The following is a 17,592-nucleotide window of genomic DNA, read 5'->3' as shown; positions in this document are numbered from 1 at the left end:
AAGAGTAGTGTTTAAGGAAGCTGTTGTGCTTTGATGCTCAACAGGCCACTTAAAAAGCAGCTCAGTATCCAGTTCTGACTGAATCCCAAGGAGATTTGTGTACCCGCGTGTTCTGGAAACACATTCTAAATAGCGAATGCTTGAAGATATTCCACGTTCTGGAGACATTCAATCAAATACACCACAGGAGACTCCCGTCTCTATTAAAGTCAATGTCAGAACTCCTACTGAGTTCAGTAAGGGTCAGAGTGGAAACCTGCATACTTCTTTGCTTTCAAGATAATATCTCGTAGTCCAGAACTTGATGGCCCCTACAGTACCAGATCAGGAAAGCATCAAATTAAAAAACAGGTGGTCCTTCTTTTGACGGCTTAGGCTGACTCTGCAGGCAGCACACCCAGGACACAACAGAAGCTGTCCTGTTGGAAGCTAATCAAAGGCAAAGTGATCTCCAGACTCGCTACTTCACTGATGCAAACCTGACAGCAAACCCTAGGGGAGCTGGTACACAGCTGTGATGTTCTCTAGCAGCCAGACTAATGCTGCTTTTCAGCAGTTTTTTCCCCAATAGCGTTTGGTTATTTGCTCACCCTTTTGTTTTCCCGTTAGGGGACAGTGAAGGCTTTGGAGAAGGAGATTATTCTTCTGAAGCAGGAACTGGCCATGCATGACAGCTTGGTAAGGAATAGGCTGCACCGTCTTAGATGGGACCTAGTTAAGGCTTTGCCATGACCTTTGTTTTGCAGCAGGATCAGTTAACTCAGTGTCCAGTGTGACTGTATTCTTCCTTCTGCTCCGAGCACTGTCTTTCTGTTTAGGCAAAGCTCTGAAGATCCCATGCAGTGAGGCTGTGTTGTAGCTTCAGTCCCCATCCGCTGTAGATGTTTTTTCAAGACTCTTGAAGCCCTTCTCTTCTTTGATTGAAATGTGAAGGGGAGTGCATTGATTTCAGCATGCTCCCAAGTCCCATGTCCTGTCAACATGGGATGAGAAGCGGCAATCAGAAATTAAACATAAGGCTTCCCTGGGCACAATAGAGTGATGTCAGGTGTTTGCCACCTTAGTACTTGCTTAGCTTTTTGTAATTCACTGATACTCAGTTGTTCACCTTTTTTCTTAGGTAAATCGTTCTTTGGTGACTTACGACCCTCTGACTGACATCCAGATAGCAGAGATTAAGTCTCAAGTCCATAAATACCTAAACGGAGCCATTGATGAAATTGATGTAAGTAGCTTTCTAGTGGAGAAGGACTTGTATACTGTTTCCATCCCATTTTACTCCAAGACAAAAGCAATGAAAATGGCTTCTGAAGAGGCTGTCTTTAACCCAAAAAGTGCTACAGAATTGTAATTTAATTTTTTAGCATGTCTCCTTGTTTTCAAACCATTTTTGCTTTTTTGGAAGCTTGAGGAGACTTTTCCTCAGTCCTGAAACCCTTTGAATGGGTTTATTTAGAACTTCTTTAAAGAATTAGTGTAAAAATTTTGCCCTGCCAATGTCAAACTAAATCTTTGCAAGGTGTGTTGCCAAAATATGTTCAGTCTCTTAGAGACAGGTTTATTAGGGCAGGGTTTCTCAACTTGAAACTACCTGTTGACTGCAAAATGATTGCGGAAAGAAACAGCAAAAGTCCTGCGTACGCAAATATTCCTGTGGGGGCAAACAGGAAAACAAACAAAATGCAAGAAAATGAAAGTAATACATGCACACTTGGAGTTACTGTGAGGTTTTGTTTGGTTGTGAACAGAAGCCACTGTGACAACAGTGCAGAAGTTGCTGGAAGACTGTTTTCCAAACAGTTAGATAACCCTTTAGTTTAAACGAAACACTTGAGACACTCCCTCTCATTTCATGTAATCGTTATCTTCTCTCAAAGTCCCTGTTTCCTCCCTCCAGCAGGCAGGAGAGGAGCGGAATAAGGGCTTACGTGAAGGTGTGTTTTACCTGGCCCGCAAAATGTGGGGTGGGTGGGTGTGGAGCAGGGAAGGTAGAGAAGGACTAAGGAGTTTCACACAGGGAAGGATGTCTTCAGTGGCACTGAAGAATCTTTTAGAAAGAGGGTCGAGAACAGAGATAGTGCATTTCACAGCTTGGTCCAGTCTCTTGGACCTTGGGAGAGCTGAGTGCAGATTCCTGCTCAGCTACAGACTGCCCATTACTTATCTGTCCACGCCTCTGTTCATCATCTCCAAAACAGAGATAACAGCATGGCTCGACTGCACTGATTTGTTATCATGGGTTAGAGGACTACAGATAGTGCTCTGGCAGTTCCAAGTACTCAGGCAGTCTTGGGCAGTAGTGAAAAAAGAAGTAGCATCATAATCTGCAAGGTCAGTAGATGCCATCTATGTCATTTGTAAAATTATTGTAAAAAAGCCATTACCTTGATAGCTGTGCGCTCCATGGAATTTACCACAGTCTATCAGATTCCTCTCTCTTTAAAAATCTCCATGGAGTGCGCAATATATCCACCTCCAGTCTGACTCTCAAGCGCAGGATAAAGGTAACTCTCCTGCAGTGTGGATACCCAGCAAATGGAAAGCAGAATCCTCACAATCTGAAATATTTGAATCAGTACAGCTGGCCACAGCGTAGAAATGCTCACCTGTATCTTCACTGTGTACATCTCTTCCTCAGATAGTGAACATCAGGCAAGTCCAGGAGGTATTTAAGCAGTTCAAACTGATTGTAAGGTAAGAAATTGATGCATTTCACAGTAAGGTTTAGAAATTCCACCGCACTTTTGTCTGTGATATCACACTTACCATGACATTGGTGAAGAATCATTATGAAGTACGGGGAATAACTTATAACTGAAAACACAATTCTGGACAAATTCTGCCGGCCTTTGCAGAAGATAACTATTGCCTCTAACCTTCCAGTGCTCCTAACTCATGTGCCAGGGCTCTTGATAGTAAACTTCACTGGTTAAAAAGTCTGCTTGGCAAATATACCATCACTGAGCATAAACTGTGCAGGATCCCTGGTGATGGAGCGTATCGCCATAGTGCAAGGCAGTCTGCAAACAGATCAAAAGAAAAATCAAACTCTGTAGGATGAGATGATAGGAAGTGGTCTCACCACACCAGCATTTAAAAGTCATCAGCTTTACTTTTTTTTTAGGGATCATGGCAAAGGAAGGTCACAAAGCAATTTGGAGGAGCATGATAAGAAGGCTCGGTGGCTATTTCCAGGGAGGCACTCTCTGATGTGTGGTGTGGGATGGGAGAAAGCATGAAAGTGGCTCTTTGAAAATGTCACCAGTGGATGATGAAAGTGGTTTTTTGGGCTGAAGGAGGGAAGGTGAATGACAGGCTGGGAAAAAATCCTAAAAATGAGAACAAGCAGCTTCCATGTCATGAAATAGAAGAGAAAAAAGAAGAATAAGAGTATTAGGGCAACCCACCCATTCCCTGCCCCACCTGCCTTTGCAGCAATGGTCTGGCTAGGCAACAGAGGTTGCTACTCACCAGAATGATGTTGGGATATTGCTGTAGAAAATCTGCCTGCTCTCGAGAAACTTGTGTGAACACGGGTGTCTGTCATCAGACTGGGCAGTCAGACTTTGCTGGGATCCAAGACCAAAATGGGTTTCATGGTAAAATTTTGCCTGATTATTATTTTTTAACTTGGGACTCCTTTTATTTTTCTGAAACAGTGGGCTTTAGCCTTTTTTTAACTTGCAGATTCTCTAATGATTTTCAGTCTTGTATAATGTATTTAAGCCTACCGACAATGCTTTACTTTTTCCCTTTCACTGAAAAATCACTCAGTTTGAAAATCACTAGGTTAAAGTAAGGTGATGGAAGTGAACAGATATAATATTATTTGATCTGGACCATTAAAAGGTTCTGCTAAGCATTAAAGTAGCCATCAAAAAGCTTCTGTATCTAAAAGGCCTAAAGGGACATCATAGAAAAAGAAAGGAAGAAGAGAGTGGAACAAGGTTACAATAGTTATGGGGAAGAATAGAAGGAGCGAGGTGGGGTGCTTTGGAATGAGTTTACAGGTAAAAGATGGTTTTCTTTGGAAACCTGATATTGGCAGGTATTACAGGTTTCGACATCTGAAATAGTCCTCCTTGAACACAATGGTAAGGGGCTGTTTTCTCCCCTAGTCAACAGGAGCATGAAGTGGAGGCCAGATTACGAAGCAAGTATGCTCTGATAGACAAAAATGACTTTGCCGCTATTGCTGCTGTTCAGAAGGTAATGCCTGCTGCTTGAGCCCTGCCCAGAATCCATCTTAGAATTGGCTCCTTTGCTGCTGAGCCTTGAATTGCCTCAAGTTCTCAACTTTTCCCCATTGAAATCTGAAGCTCAGAAATGTTAATGGGATGAGTGTGTCAAAAAACTTGCACAGAGCAGAGGTGCACCAGTTAACAAAATAGCATTCATATCAGCAGAGGATTAGGCCCATTATCTGAACAGAATAGTTTAATAAATGGGAATGAAGAAAATATGAACTAGAAGGTGACCTGCCTGTGAATCAGTTGTAGAAGGCAGGGTCAGATCACCTTTCTCTGCTGAGGTCCCCCTTTTAATCCTTATAATTTCTGGAGCGAAGTAAATGTTTGCAAGCCATAAATTCAGATGTGGACTCTAACTTACAGTTTATAATCTATTTTTCATTACTTATTTCCATCTGTGAAATATTTTCTTTCTGAAGTGGTTATTTCCTTGGTTTTACCCAGTACAGCAGATAAAATAATCATCATCTGTTATGCAGAGTCATATACTTGTCCTGTGGCTTAACTGAAGATGCTTTGAATTTTTTGGAAGGAAGGCACAACAGAAAATGCAAAGTATATGTATAACAGAGAAGCACATGGTCTTTAACAGGCTTATTCAAGTTTTTATTTAAAGAAGTGGAAAACAAAACTGAAACCTGATTTAGGTAGATTTTAGCGCTTAATGGCCCCTCTGTTTTATGGTTGAAGCAATATGAGAAATAGTATAGGAAACATAATTCTCGTAAGTATCTTCACTAAATGAAGACTTCTGAGGGTGCTTTTATTTCTGTGACCGAAGTTATTCTCCCCCTAAGTGGCTGAAACATTTGGCACATGAATTTGAGGATAATTTTGGCCCTATTTTAGTTTACACTTCATTCTTATAGATGTGTTTCTCTGAAATACTTGGTAGTGAATACAGATTTCTGGATTAGATTGTACAACAGGATGGACTAGCTGCTGGGCAAGGGCTGCATAGCTTTTGTGGTCTAGACAGCTACAGACGTAATGCTTCCTGGTCCGTGTTTTATTTCTTCCTGTTTCCAGGCAGGTGTGGTTGATATGGATGGCCATTTGGTGCGGGAAGAGGATGGACGGGATTTTGGGACTAGAACTGCTCCTTTTTCATCCAGACGTGGTGGGAAGAAGAAATCCAGGAAAAGCAATGAGCAACCCAAGTGAGTGGTAATGATAATGTATCCTATCAGTGACCGGATCTGGTCAAGGTATGATGGGCAGCCCACAGAGGAAGGCAGAGATGGAGCTGGCTTAACGGGTGTGCGGAAGTTTTGTGTTTCCTCAAGGATGACATTCCAGCCTAGTGCTGGAAGGGTCTGTGGTGTCCTTATGGCCACCAGCCACGCCGTCAGGAGAATGTTAGGGGAATGCGTGTGGCCAGCAGGCACAGCCTGTGGTAGGGTAGACCTTTATCGTGGGGAAGATTTACTGCGAACAGTTCGTCTGTCCATCTGTTATGAATGAACCAAGACCTTGGAGCACGGCGCAGGGTGTGAGTTGTGGACACAGGGTGGACAGGCTTTGAGCTGAAGAGCTTGCAGTCAGCGCAGACAGGGTTAGCCTGTGACGAGGGAGGTGGAGAGTTGAAACGCAGGCAGGGGAACAGTCCTGTGATGGCGTCAGAAGACATGTTAAACCCGCAGTTTTTCTTTAAAGTGTTAGGCAGAAGGAGATCTGCTAAGTGGAAAGGGAAGAAGGGCTCGTGGACAGAGGAGCAGATAAGGAGAAGAGATTTTGAGAGGGAAGGGGGAACCAGCAATCAGTACTGAGCAGAGAAAGATCCTTCAATTTATAGAAGTGAGGTCCCTGCATTGGCAGTTTCTACAACTACTTCTGTGGCCGAGAGCATCTCCTTCGTTCCTCCCAAAATCCTTGTGTTAGAGAGCAGGGGAACCACCAAGGCTTTAGTATCCACATGACACGGGGGACTCCTCTGTGCAGTTCTTTTTTTAGGGAGACGGAAGGAGATTTGGCAAGGACTTTTCTATATCTCTTTCAAATCACACTATCCCCTGCAGACAAAGCTGGTGTTGCTTGTGGAGGTGAGCTGAGGGAGAAGAACAGGGAGCTGGGCTTGATTTAGATGTGGTGTTAGATCAAAGCCTAGGGGATTCATTTTGCAGGTTCCTCTGAAGGTAAAGAAGGCTACCTTGTCTGCAGGTGTGCCTCAATCCAGACGGGGTGGGACTGTTGTCCTTGTGATCCTTCTAAGAGAGCTCGTCCAGCCTGGGCTATGTTCTGTAGTATTTGCTAAAAAAGGCAGTCCCTCTACTCTAGGAAGTAAGGATTTGCAAGAACAAGGCTGATCTTATTCCTTGTCGGTAGATATATCACTGCAACATCAGACTGCTAGTTTTTGAATCAGCAAAGCTAGCACCTGCAGCATGTTTTGGTTCCAGTTTCCTATTATGAAGAAATTACTCTGGTTCATCTTTTCCCCCCTGTCAGGAAGGAAGGAATCAGGAGGTCTCTTTCTGGGAGAGATCTGGATGGTATTTTACCATCAAAAAGTCAGGTAATAATTTCCACCAAGGATCTGGATGCAAGGAACCCGGATACGGCAAATATTGATGCAGAGCTTTCAAAGCCAGCTCCCGTGGAGGATTCCCAGCGGCCCAGGTAAGCTTTCCCTGTTGGGGAGTATATCCCCTTTGCCAGAGGGTGGTTTACACTGGAGGGATTGCATTATGTGCCCCTAGTACCACTCCCTGCTTCAAAGTAAAAATGAGATATTCACAGATCTTCATTGCTTGGATGCAGAAATACATTGTGGACAGCAGTGGCTGTAGGAACACGCTATGTACCAAAGTGTGTTGGTGGCGGTCATCTTCCCCATCTGCTCTGAGCTCTGATCAGTTGCCCTATTAAGTGCAAAGTGTCTGGAAATTGCAGCACTCCTCACCCTTTGGTTAGTAGTAAAAGTGCGGAGAGACCTCACGTCCAGCCACAAAACCCCGCAAGTCGTGAAAATGGGTCAATAGCTGCACGAGATCGTGGCAGGACGTGCCATATCAAGGCAGAAGAGTGGAGAATGGCCAAAAACGCAGCAACGTGCCAGTCATCTGCTTGTACCACGACAAGAATTTAGCATGGGAGGGCAGCACAAAAGGAATTGCATTTCCTTTTGGATTGAGTTGATGGGGTAAAAAATGCTTAGGCTACCAAGACTGAGGACTCTTTCCAGGAGGATGCTCTCAACAGCATGAAGCTGTTCAACTGACAGGAGCTCAGCCAGGACCCCACACAAACCAGTCTGGACACCACTTTTCCCGTCACCAGCCATCTTTTCTTGCTGAGAGCTCTCAAGCTGCAAGCGCCGCAGCTCTGAAGTCTTACGAACACCTCCGTTGCCTCTGTTGTAGATGACCAGTCCTTCCTTGTTCCTGCTGCCCAGGGAGAGCATCACAGTGAAGCTGTCGCAGGAGAATTTACTCCTGAAGCACCTTAACATGTTCCTCCATGTCCTCTGCAAGCATTTTAATATTCTTCTAAAAGTCCTGTGGCTGGCAGGGAAGGCTGCTGCTGCAGCTGCATAAGGCACAACCCAGAGTGCTTAGTAGCTCGGTCGCTGGCTGTCAGAGCTGTAGCTGTGGCAGTGTGCCCAGTGGCTGTTGTTTGCAGCACTTTGCCAGCAGTTTGGCACGGAAAGCAATCTCATGTAGCCTTTCAGGAGTTTGAAAATGCCCTTAAGAGGTCAATCGGGGGAAGGCAGTAGTTAGTCAGGGTTTTGCTTTGGAATTTGCTTTGGACTGAGGAATGTGGAGACTTCTAGCTACCTTCTGCTACCAGATCCAGCCCGCTCACCAAGAACAACCTTATGCAGCACAGAGCAGCATCCGTGGGAGCGTGACATTCTCCTGAGGGACTCTCCTTTTGTCCAATGTGGTCTGTGTTGAAGTAAGAGCTGGTGTTCGTGGGGGCATGTTTGCATCAAAGCCATTTCATAGAAAAGTCAGGATTGACACATGCCACTTTGAATTCAGTCTTTCTAAATCAGCAAGACTTAAAAGCCATGGGCGGCAGCATTGTAGAGCTGGCCAACGCACGCAGCTGTGGGGTTTGGTTGGCAGAGGTGACTGGTCTGTGCTGGGAATCCAACGAGGAAAGAACGAAGGCGTTTCTGTTTAACAATAGAGAGGAACAGTTTTCATTATTTTTCTGAAAATTCAGACCATTAAAGGTCCACTTTCCAGGGAAGACTCAATTCTGAGGCATCTCCTGAGGAATGTGGTTTCTGTGTAAATAACTCTTTCTTCTGGGAGTACGGGGAGGGGGATATGAAGGTTGGCACGGAGATGGTACCAGGGTGCAGCTAGCACAGTGGGATCCTCAAAGAGCCCATTGAACTGCCGTCCACAAACCTCAGCTGTGGCCACTCCCATGAACTGTGTCATGCTGCAGGGCAGAACGATCTGACCTCCCCATGTCTGTGTGCGTGTTTTCTTTGAATTCTGTTGCAGCTCCCCTCCATCCAAGCCAGTGGCATTTGAGCAATTTAAGGAGGAGTGCGGAAGTGAGATCAACCGGATCTTTAAAGAGAACAAAAGCATCCTCCTTGCCAGGAAGAAGAGAAGCAGTACAGTAGCGCAGAGGATCAACTTCATCAAGCGTGAGATGGAGGGCATCAAAAAGGCTCTGGAGGCTCAGAAACAGGAGCGGTGGCAGCAGGGTAAGTCGCTGTGTGGAGACTGGCCAGCGAGAATCTGACAGAAGAGGGGAGCTGCTGGTTTCAGAGCAGTTCTGGTGGTGAGACCACTAGATCACCACTGCTGCTTGCCAGGGCAGCGGGGCAGGCCGGGCTTTACGCCCTAGCTCTGCAGCTGGCCTTGTGGTTTGCCACCTGATGCCTCCACCTGAGTCCTCCACACTTCAGCCTCACTGAGTCGTGCTCCTCAGACTGTAGGCTAGCGAGGTGAGCTGCAGTCAGACTGATTCCTCACCCTGTGCTTTGATGGATTAGGCAGCGTACGGCTGACAAATGCAGGTCAGTACGGTGCAGAAGTCACGGGTAGCAGGCTTGCCCTTACTGTGGTGGAGATGTACTGCATCTCCTACAGCTTGATTTCATCTAGGTCAGGGTCTGGTTTATGAAGGTGTCGTGGTTTAACCTGGCAGGCAGCCAAATACCACGCAGCCGCTCACTCAATCCCCCCGCCCCCCAGTAGAATCCCAAACTGTAAGAGGAAAAAATGCAGTAAGAGCCTTCCTACTTTGCTGCGGCAAGATGTTTGTTAGGTGGAATATGCCTGGATGAGACTAGGAAGTGTGTCAGGTTTCGTGCTCCCTGCAGCAGGGCTCCCAAGAGTCGGTGCTGTTGCGTTCTGCAGAGGAGTGGAGAAGAAATGCCTCTGGGCAAGGAGAGAAATCTGAAACAAATGGCTTTAATAGCAGAGTGGTCTAGAGTGCTCTGTGTGTGATGGCGAGGAAGTAGCAGTGGTGTTCCTTGCATGCAGGGAGGACAGCAAAACAACTCAGTTCTGTGAAACTACTGCCTTAACTATTGCCAGGCAATTAGCATGAAATAAGAGGGAATGAGAGAGAAAGAGAATGGTCACCAGCAAGCAGGCCCTGACTAGCGAATGAGGGCCAGAGAGTCAGACCCAGCGTGAATGCTGCTCTACTGGTTTCCTTTTCTCTTCCTATAGAGAGACTTTTTATGACCATGCTTTCCAAGGGGCCTTTTCCCATAGGGTCTGATCCTGCAAGATGCAAAGCTCTTTTGGCTAAATGACGAGCAAATCAGCTTGAATCCATATCGAAGTGAGGGCCTGTCTTTTCACGGACTTACTACTTCTTTTGGGCCTTTGCTCTTCATGACGACATCTGCCAACGGGTGGTTTATTGTGGACGCTGGAAACCACAGGAATAAACTGATTTAAGGGAAACTAAGAACAAGAGATGTTTATCACAGGGAAGTAGCACTGGCTTAACTGTCCCCAAAGGCTGAGCAGCCCTTTGTCTCAAAACCCCTTACCATGGCTGCCCAGGGAGTTTTTCAGTAGCAGCCATAAAAGCCCGAAGTGATACCCTCCAGCAGGCTGTCATGTGGGTGTCTTTCTGCGGAGCCCGGTCCCCCCTCTTCATCTGCACATGTCCCAGTTCAGGGAGGAATGATGTCTGAGCGGGTTCAGGAGTTCAGCGGTGATTTCTGCCCCACACCACTCCGACACTGTATTTGCAGAAAGCATGTCTAAGGAAATGTCAATTGTGTGGTTAACCTCAGTATAACTGGGTAACTACCGTGTGGTTCAAAGTATAATGACTGTTCTTCGTCCCTCTTCACCCTCATGAGAAACCTTCGTTTCCTTTTCTTACCCTCCAGGAGAGTATGTTGATGAGAAAGGACAGATCATAATTGATGAGAAGGAGTTTTCACTCATCATGAAGCTGAAAGACCTGAAGGAAGAGTACAGGTCTGGTTACGCTGAACTGCAGGACCTGAAGGCGGAAATCCAGTACTGCCAGCATCTAGTGGACCAGTGCCGGAACAAACTCATCTCAGGTACTGGCTCCCCAGGGCAGTTTCTGAACAGCCTCCAGTTTAGCTGGGAAGCTTGATAGCAGCTCAGTGCTGAAGCACAAGCCAAGTCCGTCATCCTCTCTTGTCATTTTTCTTGTTGCCTTCCAGACTTGTTTTTTATTGGGTGGGTTTTTTTTTTGACATAACACTGAATTTTGCAGATTCTCTCTCACAGATAATGATATACTGCTCCTCGGTCATGCCACTAGATGCAATGCTGTGGGTAAAAGCCTTTCACAGTGAAGTTGACAATAATGCTCCTACTGATGGCCCTGGTTCTCACCCTTGATTTCATTTAATAGAGGTGGTGGCTAAGGAACTGCACTGGGCCAGGGCTTTGGCTCCGGACTACAGATGTCTCCTCTGTTACCCCTGTGAGATTCAGGTTCCAGAGTTGCAGCACGGGTGCCTTGGCAGGAAGCAGAGCTTGGTCATTTTAGCGTGTTCTTCACAAGCACCACCCTTGTGGTGATGAGTCACACCTCTGCTCAGGGTGATCCGTGCAAATTTGTGGTGTGCTCCACTGCAGGCCGCTCAGTTAGAGTGCAGTCCTGCTGTATCTCAGGATTTGTCCCGTATGATGGAAGACAGTAGGTGTACGAATGCCAGTGTCCCAAACATTTGGATGCTGTGCACGTGGCAACACTTTATTTTCTACAAACTTGCCAGAGCACAACTTGTATCCATCAGTGCATCCCACGCTGAAAGAAATGTGTGGCTTGTTCCAGGAGATAGACAGGGCCAAATCATAAATGTGCAGAAACTTTGGCACTGGTTTGTGTTGAATCCGGGTTTGGCATTTTGTGGGTGCTCCAGATGTTTGCTGTTTGTTTAAACGTACAGGCATGGACTCATTCAATATCTGTGTCATCCCAGAGCGAAGAGGTCATCTCAGAGCTAAAACCAGGGTAAAAAGTCAGTGGTGTTGCATCATGTCCGCCGTGCCGCAAGAGCAGGGCTCTGCGTTTAACCTTGTTTATCCTTCACGACTCCCACGGCAGAAAGCGGCTCCGTTCCCGGGGTCCCTCCTGGGCAGCACAGCCTTCCTCGGGGGCTGTGGGCTCTCCCGCTCCACGGGGAAATGTGCCAGCGGAATGGAGCAGACACAGCCACTGCGCAGCAGGTGTCTGGGAAATGCCCAGTATTAATAAGGACGGAATTCCTGCTGCGCGGCAGCACCTGCTGTGTGTTATCACCGGCTATTACGGGATGGAGAGCGGCTGTACTTCTTTAGCGTTGGGAATTGAAATCTGACCCCCGAATGTGCTGACCACCCAAAATGGCAAGCTCCAGGCGGGATGGCTCCGGGTCTCCGGGACGCGGGAGCAGTGCCACCTCGCGGCCAGCCACCTCTCGGGCTGCACGAGCTCAGGGGACTGTCCCCGGGGCCAGCCACCACGTCCCAGCCACCTCGCAAGCAGCACGGACAGGCAGCAGCCTGCCTCAGCACGGCCGGTGCCAGCTGACGGTGCTCTGTCCCTTTTAACCAACTCTTCTAACAGTTTGAAAGTCAAGAGCTTGGAGTTCTCAGGTCCTGTCTGAGAGTTTAAGAGCACTGAGGTCCCGACTGACCCACGGGCAGGGAGACAAGCAATCCACCCTCGTCTCTTTGGTCATTACAGCCCTGTGTATTGCCCCCCGCTTTGCTTTGCAGAGTTTGAGATCTGGTACAGCGAGTCCTTCCTTATCCCCAAGGATGTGCAGGAAGCTCTGAAGCCCGGTGGCAACATCAGACCTGGAATGATTCCTATAAACAGAGTCATGTGCCTGGTGAGTTGTCCTGGCAGCTCTGCTTATTCTCCTTGATAGCCACACGTGGCATGGTAATGAGGGCATAACTAAGCCCGTGGGAGGAGGAGGGCATGGCAACTCTGCCCCGTTCTCTAAGCAGAGTGGCTGGCGTTGAAATGCTATCTGCTATGATGCAGAGAGCAACTATCTGGAGATACATCTTGCTTTCACATCAGCTTTACCATTAAGAGGCTAAAATAGGACAGAGTGATTGAAGTACCCAGTCATCTGCTGACTATCAGTAATCAGGCGAACTGCCCAGAGGTGCGAGGGGTAGCTGGGAGGCTTGTTTCCAGTCTGTATGATCTGTAATGTTTACAGCTAAACTATTGTGTTTCGTGTTGTGGCAACTGGTACTCAGCCAGCCCTCTGTTTAGAAACCACCACTTTGGGGTAGCCAGGGTCTTTTGTCATTCCTGACAAAGCATATTTCTCTTAAGCTTCTCATTTACCAGACGACTTCTTTGCGTTATTCTCCTCTGAAGTCATGCCAGGTTTTGTCCTTCACTGTTAAATGTCAGACTCAGAACCTTCATGCTGTTTGATAGCAATGTGGTGGCAGTGCTTCCACCCTGTCTGACATGATGAAGTGATGCCTGGCAAGGAGGGAGATCCCACCCTGGCTGCAAGGGGGAATCAGCACTTCGTAGGTGTAACACATCTCCATTATTGCTGCTTAACCTCTGCAGATCGCAGAGAACAGCCTGTGGGGACAGGTCCTAGGTCCATCTCTCCCAGGAGCCCATCCCCATCAGGAGCGGGGGGCACCCACAGGTGTTTGGGAAAGAGAATAAGCAGGGTGCGAGCTGCATTTCCTAAATGCACAGCCCCATTTCTAGCCAACGTGTAGTGCAGGACCGGATGGCTTTAGCTCTTTAGAAGGAAAACAGAAAAGGAACTCTTTTGTCTCTAGGTGTCTGATTATTTTGACTGTAAATCTCAGTGAAGCTTTTTCTTTACTCCCTTCTGGAAAGGCATGTGAGGGGTTTTAAAGCTGATAAGAGACAGGTTCTTCCCATCCTACTGAATTAGTTCCCTTGAGGGTATGAATAACAAACATGATGTGAGGGGGAAAAAAAAATGTAGTGAGTTTACTTTTGAACAGAATGTTGTGATCTACCAGACTGTGGAAGATTTCAGCTACAGGTGCAGACCTGTATGGGAAAGAGCAAAAAAACCAACCCAACCCAAACCCCTTTGAATAAAGCACCTAATGAGGTCAACAGGAAAACCCTGACTGACTGCATGGGTCCAGGATGTCACTCTTTGGGGAAAAGAGGAAATCCATCACTAGTCACTTTTACTAACCCAAGTTACTCAGTGTATTCATAGAAACTCCCTTAATGGTTTCCAGCCCTGGATTTCTTGTCATCACATCAGTTATAACCCCAAAGATGAATGAAGCATGCCTTTTAGCAATGCTTTGCAGCTGTGTCAAGTTGGTGATGTTACAGGCAGAAAACTTCAGGCGGAGGATAGTGACCCTGGTAATGTTGCTCAGTGCTGGTTTCTTCTCTTGTTCCTTTTACTGGGCAATGCACTGCAGCTTCCCAGTCAGTGTCACTGGCCATGCTAAGGCCCATACTGGGTCTGGGAGGGAACCACCTCGTTTTTCTCTGGAGGTTTCTTTCCTACTTAGAACCATTTTCCCTTTTCCAGACTGGCTCTTCATTTACTGTTCTAACCCATTTCTCCAGCGCGTGCATCTTTTACTTTTGGCTTGATTCGGTTTGGCCACCTGCCTTTTATCATACCAGAATTTCACCGTCACCTTAGAATCAGAGAATCATTAAGGTTGGAAAAGACCTCTAACCTTCTCCAGGCTACTCACGAACTGCCACAGAGAGTGACCTAAGAACCTGCTAGAGCTATCCTCAAATCTGGCATGAAAACGTTATACACAAGCTGGTATCTTAAAAAATCACACTTCCATTCAACCCATGTTCCTCTTCAGTGCGCTCCCACCTTCCAGATGGTTCTCTAGAGAAGCATGGACATGGACGTCAGCTAGCTGGGCTCAGGGGAGACTACGCTGAAGCTCAGACCTCCTTCAAGCTGTGACATTATCTTGCAGTGGAAGGGAGGCTGTCCTGTGGGGAGTTATGGGCAGAGCGTGGCCATGAGAAGACAGCTGAGGGAACTCCCTTTGGGGCTTTGCACTTGCAGATGGATTTTGCCCAAAGTCCTGCCCAATTCTGCTCACCTAAGGCGTGGGAAGGGGGGACCTCGCACTTCTGAGGCTTCGGAGAGATTGTTGAATCGGCGTTCAACGCGGCAAACGGGATCGGTTGACCTCTGTGTCTCCAGACGTGTGTTTTTCACATGGAGTGGGGTCTGTCTTTCTGCTGGCAGGAGGAAGACGAGCAGGAGAGGTTTGAGCGGATGCAGGAGAGAACGCTGCCAGCCTGCCCAGCTTCAGTTTCGTTCTACAAGGCGAAAATGAAGACTGATCAAAAGGTAACCTCAGCTGGGCCCTGTTCCACGTACCCCTGCCGATGCGTGTCGGGAGAGCGGTTCTGCGCCTCGCTGCTGGGTGGGGTGTAGGACTCTTCGGGAACGGATGCTGTTTTGGCCGTAGCCTTTTGAGAGATGCTGGTTTGGTTCTGCAGCACAACTAAGCTCTTTGAAATGTTCTCTGTCTCTGGCTGATGTAAAGGCCCCATCCCGTGCTGGTCTTCTGCTAAAAACCAATCTCAGCACTTCTCACTTCTACTTCCTTCCTGGCAAGGGCTCACCTTAAGATACCACCGAGGCCCTGAGCTTAGCAGGATCAAAAAGATCAGGTGTTTATGAGAGTAACAGGGCTGCACAACTCTATCAGTAAGCATTTTTAAGAAAAACATCTCAAAACCAGCTCTTCAGTGCTCGGGAGGAGAATTTCCCAGGGCTTCTTGTGCCCTCCTTTGAGCCTGCCGGGATCTGCCACCAGTAGAGCAATGCTGGTGTGATGGGGCTTATTTGGGCAGCTTTTCCCAGCACCACTTGGGAAGGTTGGGAAGTGTTTGGTTTTTTTTTCAGGAAAAAAACTTTTACAGGTGAGAATTCTGCTCTGAAAACTGAGCTCACGTTAATTGTCCTTTTTTGTTTTCTGTTGCCAGCACACGTACACCAGAACCATGTCGTCCCTCGAGCGAATGCGCAAGAAACCCGGGCTCATCACAGCTGCTGGGAAGAATAAACCCCTGTCCTTTCTGCACATCATGTAGTGGATTCGGGCTCAGCCTGGAACCCAGCATTCAATAAGCAGCGTCACCTCAGAAAGTGCCTTGCGTTCATGTCCACAATAGATTTATCAAAAATAAACAGTAGGGAAAAAAAAAACGCACCACCCAACTTTTGTGCAGCTATTGGTAATTGACAGTTATTGGTAATCAAACCCGCTGTTTAGACAGGAAGCAAGCCAGGGAGTTCAAATAGCAACGCTTGTTTTTCTGAGTGTCTCTGGAAAAGGCAGCGTCACGACAGAGAGCTGGGCTGCTTCTGCCTCCCTCCTTCCCGGTGCTGGAGGCGAGGGCCGCCTGGGCCCGTTCTCGACAGAGTGTCGAGTCACATCTTGGCTAGCTCGACGCTCTCGAGGTGGATCCAGAGGAGCCGAGTCTGGGTGAGAGTCCTCCCTTGGACCGAAGCAACCCCGGGGCGTTTGCTCTCCCGGGGAGGCGCACGCAGCAGAGAAGCGTTTCCATCAGCTGCCTGGCGTTGGTTGATGGCAGCCTCCCCACCCCAGTGCGGCAGGAATAGGGCAGCGTCTGCCCGCTGCCTTCTGGGAAGGCGATTCAGATCCAGAGGGAGATCACGGTGCCCAGCAACTGGAAAGCTCCAGACGATACCGCGCTGCTTCGCCAGGCTGTTGTTATCTTCGCCTGCGGAGCAGAGTGTGCTGAAGGCCTGCTGGAAGTCCTCCTCCTCCTCCTCTAGCACCAGTGGAGGGTGGGAGGCTGACTCCAGCTTGGCACATGCCAGGGAAGTTTGTGTACTAAATATCCAGCCAAGAGAGTCCCATCTCCTCCGGCTGCTGCAAATGGTTCCGGATCACACCAGTCTTGCCGGGGCAGAGCTGGGCCGGTCCTGCGATTTCCCAAAATGAGGAGAGACGCGAGATCTCGCAGGGCTCCCTCCAACGCCCAGCTCGCCCGGGGTGCAGGGCAAGTCGCGTGCGTGGGCTGGCCGTGCCGCTGGGTGCCCTGATGTCTGGGCGTACGGATCTGCCTGGAGAAGGTAACGAAACAACAAAAATTAATTTAATACTCGCCTGGGCAATGACAGCAGCACGCGCCCTCTCGGGCAGCTCTGGTGGTGGCAGGCATTGCCTCAAGCTTAACCTGCCATCAGCGTTGGCTCCCCCGTCGCTCCTCTCCGCCTGTACCACAGCCGTGGCTCTGAGGAGCCACATATGGACGTGGGTCCATATATATGTATGTATATATGTGCAGGTCACGCTGCAAGCTTGGCTTAAAGGAGCTCTTGGGGTCCGGCTCCTCCTTGGGGCTTCTGCTTCTTCTCTCTGCAAGGAATAAAAGCGTCAGCCACGATTTTTAGGTCTACTACGCGTTTCAGGTGGCCCTCGGCGTTTGCCCTCTGTCGCTGCAGCCGGTGGGTGCCGCTCGCCGGAGCGGTGAACGCGCAGGGTGCGGTCTGCGTTCGGAGCTGCGGTAACCACCAACGGCACCGCTGTGGGCAGGAGCCGCTTCTTTATCCCTCCAGGAGGTTGTGGAGCCCCGAGAGCTTTGAAATTATTTGGGGAGCTGGAAGAATAATGCTGAAAGCCCCAAAATGCAGCACCCGTGCACCACGGCCAAAGCTTGGTGAATCGCTGGGGTTACTGGAAAACCCATTGGCACATCACTGGGGTTACTGGAAAACCCGCAGGCTGGAGCTTTACGGGGCGATGCTGGCTGGGCCCCGCCGAGTGACGGGATAGGGGACAAACAGTCCCCGCTGCCAAAACCGGCACCAGCCATGGCGGGAGCATCCCTGAATTCAAGCATCCTGGGTTGGAGGTTTTCCACAGGCCGCCCCCGTTTACATGAAACG

The 17,592-nt window shown here is 48.3% G+C and overlaps 1 protein-coding gene across 7 annotated transcripts in view; it reads left to right on the top strand.

Annotated features, from left to right (window-relative positions):
- Positions 1 to 15,972, top strand: part of KIF9 (kinesin family member 9) — a 28,608-nt gene extending 12,636 nt beyond the window's left edge. The window contains exons 12-22 of one of the 7 annotated variants that reach the window (XM_075144384.1): positions 610 to 678; positions 1,121 to 1,225; positions 2,639 to 2,694; positions 4,119 to 4,209; positions 5,280 to 5,410; positions 6,699 to 6,869; positions 8,711 to 8,919; positions 10,573 to 10,752; positions 12,425 to 12,540; positions 14,914 to 15,018; positions 15,660 to 15,972. In XM_075144384.1, coding sequence (XP_075000485.1) covers positions 610 to 678; positions 1,121 to 1,225; positions 2,639 to 2,694; positions 4,119 to 4,209; positions 5,280 to 5,410; positions 6,699 to 6,869; positions 8,711 to 8,919; positions 10,573 to 10,752; positions 12,425 to 12,540; positions 14,914 to 15,018; positions 15,660 to 15,767 — 1,341 coding nt within the window. In that variant the 3' untranslated portion in view covers positions 15,768 to 15,972. Of the gene's footprint in view, positions 1 to 609; positions 679 to 1,120; positions 1,226 to 2,638; positions 2,695 to 4,118; positions 4,210 to 5,279; positions 5,411 to 6,698; positions 6,870 to 8,710; positions 8,920 to 10,572; positions 10,753 to 12,424; positions 12,541 to 14,913; positions 15,019 to 15,659 lie in introns of those variants that run through there. The other 6 variants (XM_075144385.1, XR_012672759.1, XM_075144386.1 and 3 more) reach the window with 6 other exon arrangements.
- Positions 15,973 to 17,592: the final 1,620 nt, after the last annotated feature.

This window comes from Calonectris borealis, chromosome 2, assembly GCF_964195595.1.
Source record: "Calonectris borealis chromosome 2, bCalBor7.hap1.2, whole genome shotgun sequence".
NCBI classification, from domain to species: domain Eukaryota; kingdom Metazoa; phylum Chordata; class Aves; order Procellariiformes; family Procellariidae; genus Calonectris; species Calonectris borealis.
This window is presented reverse-complemented; position numbering and strand designations above follow the sequence as displayed.